General features: G+C 47.0%; 1 protein-coding gene across 1 annotated transcript; it reads right to left on the bottom strand.

Moving 5' to 3' along the window:
- Positions 1-1,982: 1,982 nt before the first annotated feature.
- Positions 1,983-5,595, bottom strand: LOC126622729 (FT-interacting protein 4). The gene has a single exon (XM_050291461.1). It carries the CDS (start codon positions 5,408-5,410, stop codon positions 2,321-2,323), a length of 3,090 nt encoding a protein of 1,029 aa, XP_050147418.1. The 5' UTR covers positions 5,411-5,595; the 3' UTR covers positions 1,983-2,320.
- Positions 5,596-5,853: the final 258 nt, after the last annotated feature.

Genomic DNA, 5,853 nt, shown 5'->3' with positions numbered 1-5,853 from the left:
AGGGCAAGTGCGAAGGATACAAGGAAGCATGTGGAGACAAGCGTAACAGCACACGTGCCGATACATCCATTACTCTGTCAAAAGCAAAAGTATCCCATATCAGCAGGGTGGAACGTACTCTAGATTTGATGGACTTGTTTTGACCCTCAAATTCTTCAGTCGGCCTTAATACTCTGGAGGAAACCAGAAAACCCTCCAGCTCAGTTCAAGAATAAGCCTGTGGAAAGTTACTTCTTCAAAAGCAAAAGTATCTCATATCATCTCTTCTCATTTTTCTTCTCTTTATCCTTCATGCTGCTGCAAGATGGGGAGAAGGTGAACAATCAGTCGGAGCTCTGATTGCTTACCTTGTCTGTCACCTCTTTCAGCAGACCCCCTAACTCGGCGACTTGGGGGACTCCTACTACATGGTTTGTATCGCGCTTGACCAAGCCTGAAACTACAAGTAAGCTTCAAGTGAAATTGATACATTACCTTGTGCATCTCCACCAGTTAAAGATACCACCCCTGGATGGAGGAAGAGTACTTCCAGAGAAGATGCCACATCTACCTATGAGACAGATAAGGCAAGTCAAGACGACACCACACTCCGATACTTAGAAGTTTCGTGATTACGAGATCATTCTCCCACAATATTTCCTAATGTCATTTGTACTAAATCTTTCACTTGTACTCACTAAAGGAGAGCTTGAACCTATGTACTTGTGTAAACCCTTCACAATTAATGAGAACTCTTCTATTCCGTGGACGTAGCCAATCTGGGTGAACCACGTACATCTTGTGTTTGCTTTCCTATCTCTATCCATTTATATACTTATCCACACTAATGACCGGAGCAATCTAGCGAAGATCACAAAAAGCGACCGTTTTCGCTACCTAGGATCTATCTTGCAAGAGAACGGAGAATTAGATGGAGATCTCAACCATAGAATACGAGCTGGATGGAAAGAGTGCATCCGGCGTGTTGTGTGACCGTCATAGGCCACTGAAGCTCAAGGGAAAATTTTATAGGACGACAATAAGGCCATCGATGTTGTATGGCACAAAATGTTGGGTGGTGAAGCATCAACACGTACACAAAATGGGTGTAGCGGAGATGAGGATGCTTCGTGGGAGGTGTGGGCACACGAGAAAGGATAAGATTGGGAATGAGGATATCCGAGGTAAAGTAGGAGTAGCCGAAATTGTAGGAAAGATGAGAGAAAATCGGCTCCGGTGATTTGGACATGTGCAAAGAAGGCCGACTGACGCTCCGGTTCGAAGATGTGACTACGGGACAGAGGTCCAGGGCCGAAGGGGTAGAGGAAGACCTAGGAAAACTTTGGAAGAGACTCTAAGAAAAGACTTAGAGTACTTGGATCTAATGGAGGACATGACACAAAACCGAGCGCAATGGCGTTCTAGGATTCATATAGCCGACCCCACTTAGTGGGAAAAGGCTTTGTTGTTGTTGTTGTTGTTGTATTCTCTTGGCGAAGAATATATCGAGTTCCTTGTAATGGACAATGTAAATTATCTTCAGTCTACATGAATTTTAGGCATTGTCTTGTCTGTAATTGCAGTGTTCTTCCCTGTCTATATTATCTTCTCATTCGCCTGTAATTTGACTTGGTGCTAACTGACAACTAAGAGACATTCGGGAGGGACCGGTCGACATGCGCCTCGGTGACTGACTATTTCTTTGCTGCTTCTACCTTTTGCGTTCTATTGAATTCTTTGTCCTCTGAGACCTCGTCCTGCTTGATATCCCCACAGTGCTCATCTGCAAGGCTCGTCCAAGGGGGAAAAACTCTCGAGACAGCTGTATCATCGTCATCTGCTTCGAATTTGATTGTTTCCTTTCCCTTTCCTTCAGTCCAGAAAAAAGAACTTCCAGCCTTTGTATCTCCATGAAATCGCAGCATTGGATTAGTGGTCGATCTAAACTCAGAGTAGTTTCACTAAGTTGTTCTGTTATAGTTGAAGAAACTAATTATCTAAAATTAATGAGAAATTAACCATCAAAGCACGACGGTCTCATGAATTTCATCAGGTTGAATCCAATGTCTAGAACTCGGAATTAGATAAGGCCAATCCAGAAAAGCTAATAAATACAAATCAGATCAGATGGAAAGGAGCTTCCATGATACATGAATATGCTTCTCTTCTGCTACAGAAGAGGCAGTAACACACCCCCTACGCGGCTACACTTAACCGATAAACGACCAAAAAGGAAAGACAGCATCCTAACTCCTACCTACGAAACACAAAAAGCCCTTCCCTTTCCACCACACTGTCCAAAAGTCCTAAATCTGATGAATCATGGAGCGAATCCAACGGCCTACAACAAGCTATCAGCCCTGGTGGGCAGCCTCCTGAAGAAATTCAAAGGCTGAGAAGGCAGCTTGCTCCTGAACCTTGGCGGTCGCAGCACATACAATCCCAGCAGAACCACCACAGCCTTAATTGGCACTGCATACAACACAAAAGTGGCAATCAAGCAGAATATCACAAACAAGAATGTGGCTCTCGGGTCTCTCCAGCTCAGGAGTGCTTGGAATCGCTCGCCTTGCGAAGCCATGTCACCAACAACAGTTTGAATCCTCCCTGCCACGCTCCTTAGCCGGTCATACCTCATTCGAACAACCTCAGCGCTCCGGCTTGTTGGAAAAGAATCGAATTCCTCATCCAATTCATCAGCATAGACACTCTCAGCGTGGGAAAGGCGAGTGTCCATGTGGGGTGGTTGGCGCGGTCTAGACCTATAACGCCAAACTCCCACTAAGGCCATGTAGAGCAAAATCATTGGGAGGATGAGGTCTGGATATGCAACCAGCAAGAGGAAAAGTGCAACAACTAAAGCTGAGATAACCGGGCGGTTCCAACTACGGATCAACTCCACCCATCTTCCCATAGCAACAAGTCCTGAAACAACATTCATTAGTCGAAAGAAGTTGGCTTTGCTCCTTCTCATGCTCCACATATGGGAATCGTGATCAAGCATGTATTCAACCACCTCTCTACCCAATGGCGGCTCTGCCCGGCTAAGCCTAGAGGCCACCACATTCATCGCTTGGTACCTCAAAGTCTCCAACTGATTCACACTCAAAGGGTTCACAAAATGCATCTTTGGAAGCAGCGGCATTGTGTACATGTACAGTATGTTAGCCATATTGGCACATGAAAACCGAATAGCCAGATGAAGCTCACCCATTTTCTTGACCCCTGAAGTGTGCAGCATCATGAGGGGATACGAATGAGTATAAACTCGATCAGATTCCAGCGTAGACAAGCGAATTCTAACCTTCCCAATACGCAAATCATGAGCTCCTGGATTGTTAGCCAAGTTCTTGCCAATCCGGGAGTTATCAAACACCCCAATTGTGACAACTGTGCAGGGATCATACACCTCCCAAGTGTACTGCTCGTTCCATTTCGGGGACAAGCTTTCTACAACGGTGCGAGTTCGAACCCATTTTTGGCCATACTTTGCAACACAATAGGCATCACTACACCCGCCTTTGCCTTCTTTTATTTTCATTGGCATAAGCCCCGTTGCGCCCAAAATCCCCATCTCAAGCACACCAATGTGAGACTTCCACAGCCGCTTGTCAGTCGGCTTAAGATCACTGCTGTACATTGTGGCCTCATCTAGCACATGATAACCACCATCAAGTGAAACCCGGAGATGGATTCTAGAACCAAACCTTGTCATCATTTTGGACTCTGCTGCTCCTCCATTGCCGAAATGGTGGTTGTCAAGGTTGAACCATCTTGAAACGACGGGCTTTTCATCTGTTCGCCTTTCTATTGCTTGCACCGGAAGTAGCACTCTTCCCACCACCTCATCACGCCCCGGCCCAACCCTATTCTCAATAGCAACCAATAAGTAGTCCTCTATTGGCTCAGCCACCACAAACATCACCTCCTCATTCCAAAAAGGATTAGAGAGGCTCCTCACGCTACTAGGCTGTGCACTTCTAGTCCTCAAAACCTGGTTTCCCACCTGAACTTTCGCGGAAAGCTCAGGAAACCTCATCATTGTAGACCCCTTCTCGCCAGGGACAATGTCTTGAGCTTCGATAATCGACACTCTAAGATACCACAGCCTTGGGGACAAATAAACCTTGGACTTTATCGAACAAAGCCCGTCAAAATTCACATTGGCAGCCTTCGAATGCCAAGACTCGGCAAATGCCTCATCAGCCTGAGTCCCAAACCAAATTGAAAGCATAACCTCTCCTGCTTTCGACTTGTCCCCCTTCTTATCCTCCATTCTGTACCACTGCGGAGCCAACTGACTATCCGGGGGAACCCTCCTCGGAACCTCATTCAAATCAAACCAAACACGGCCCAAGAAATCATCTTTGTTGCTCTCTTTCACAAAAATCTCCACCATTGATGACTGTATGCATTCCTTCGAAAAGGCAAAAACCTGACCCCACTCAACATTGTTCAAACCAACCCTCTTAGTAACCCCTCTGTAGTTCCCTAACTTCACTTCCGCCACCAAATCCCCGCCGCCAAACAACGAGACATCTTTCGCTTTCACAACCCTCACATACAGATACTGCATTTGCTCAACAAGGTCATAAGTAGAGCTAGTTTTGTCCTTCTTCATAGACTCACCGCCGAGCTGCGGCCGAGTCTCCTTAAGCGAAAACTCGCCCAACCCATTTGAGTACACACTCCCACCCCCACCACCGCCAGTCCCTCTGTCGCCGGCGGCGGAGACACCAATCCCAGGCCCTGGATTAATCAAAACAGGCTTATTTATCATCATCATCTCACCTGCATTTTGCTGCTCCTGATTCTTGAACCCGCCGTTGTGGTTCTGGTTCTGCTGAGTCGGCTTCGATTCCTGCACCAGCTGCTGATTCACCGCCATAGCCGAGTTCCCCCCCTGAAGCTTGTTCTTCTTCTTCGAAAACCCGGAACCCGAGACAGTAGATGCAGAAAGAGAGGAGGAGGAGACTGTTCCATTTCCATTTCCATTACCCCCAGATTCCTTGACCTCCTCCCTCGTGGAAAGGTAGAGCTTCAGGCTGATTTCTCCTCTGATGTGAGAAAATAAGCTCCTTTTGTCGAGAGTGAAAAGCTGGGGGACCTCTTCGCCCTCTTTCCCAATGCTGGAGCCCGAAACGCGGACTTTTCCGAGGAAATTCCTGCTGTTGCTGGACCGCCGCTCGTTGAAAACGTTGGCTTCGATGGTTCTGTAGGGAAGGTCGGCGACGTCTTTGATGTGGAAGACAAGCTTTTCGTTCCAGATAGGGTTGAGGTCTTTGTATTTGACTTGGGTTCGGAGGCGCTGGTTCTCGAACTCGATTTCTACGAAGGGGGAGGAGGAGCCTTCGCCGTCTTTCGGCATGAGGTTGTGCGCCGCCACCACCTCTACCACCAGCTTTTCTTTGGCGGTGGTGCTCACGGTCATGGCTCCGGTTGTTTGATGAAGAACAAGAAAGCAAGTTGAGACTTGAGAGAGAGAGAGAGAGAGATAGAGAGAGGGAACAATGGGACAATGCAGAGGCAAAAGACAGAAGAAGATGTTGAACAGAGAGGACAGAGAAAATGGAGAGAGAGAGAGAGAGAGAGAGAGAGGCTCAAGAAAGCTCAAAATTACAGTGAATACAGACGAGCGTGCAGAAGAGTTATTCCACTGTGGAGAGAGAGAGAGAGAGAGACTGCTAAAGAGTACAGAGATATGGACTGAGTTGGTAAGCAAAAAAAACAGTCAAATTTCCAGCGTCTCACTTGTGGCGCGTTTTGTGTACGCACCAGTGCGCAAGAACTCAAAGGAGGGAAACGGTTGGACAGATTGGATATAGTGGGACCCAACTGCATTCTTTAACGTTAACCTACCATGCAAACCAGATT

Source organism: Malus sylvestris, chromosome 5 (genome assembly GCF_916048215.2).
Source record: "Malus sylvestris chromosome 5, drMalSylv7.2, whole genome shotgun sequence".
NCBI classification, from domain to species: Eukaryota; Viridiplantae; Streptophyta; class Magnoliopsida; order Rosales; family Rosaceae; genus Malus; species Malus sylvestris.
The sequence above is the reverse complement of the archived record's forward strand: the minus strand, read 5'-3'. Positions and strand labels throughout refer to the sequence as shown.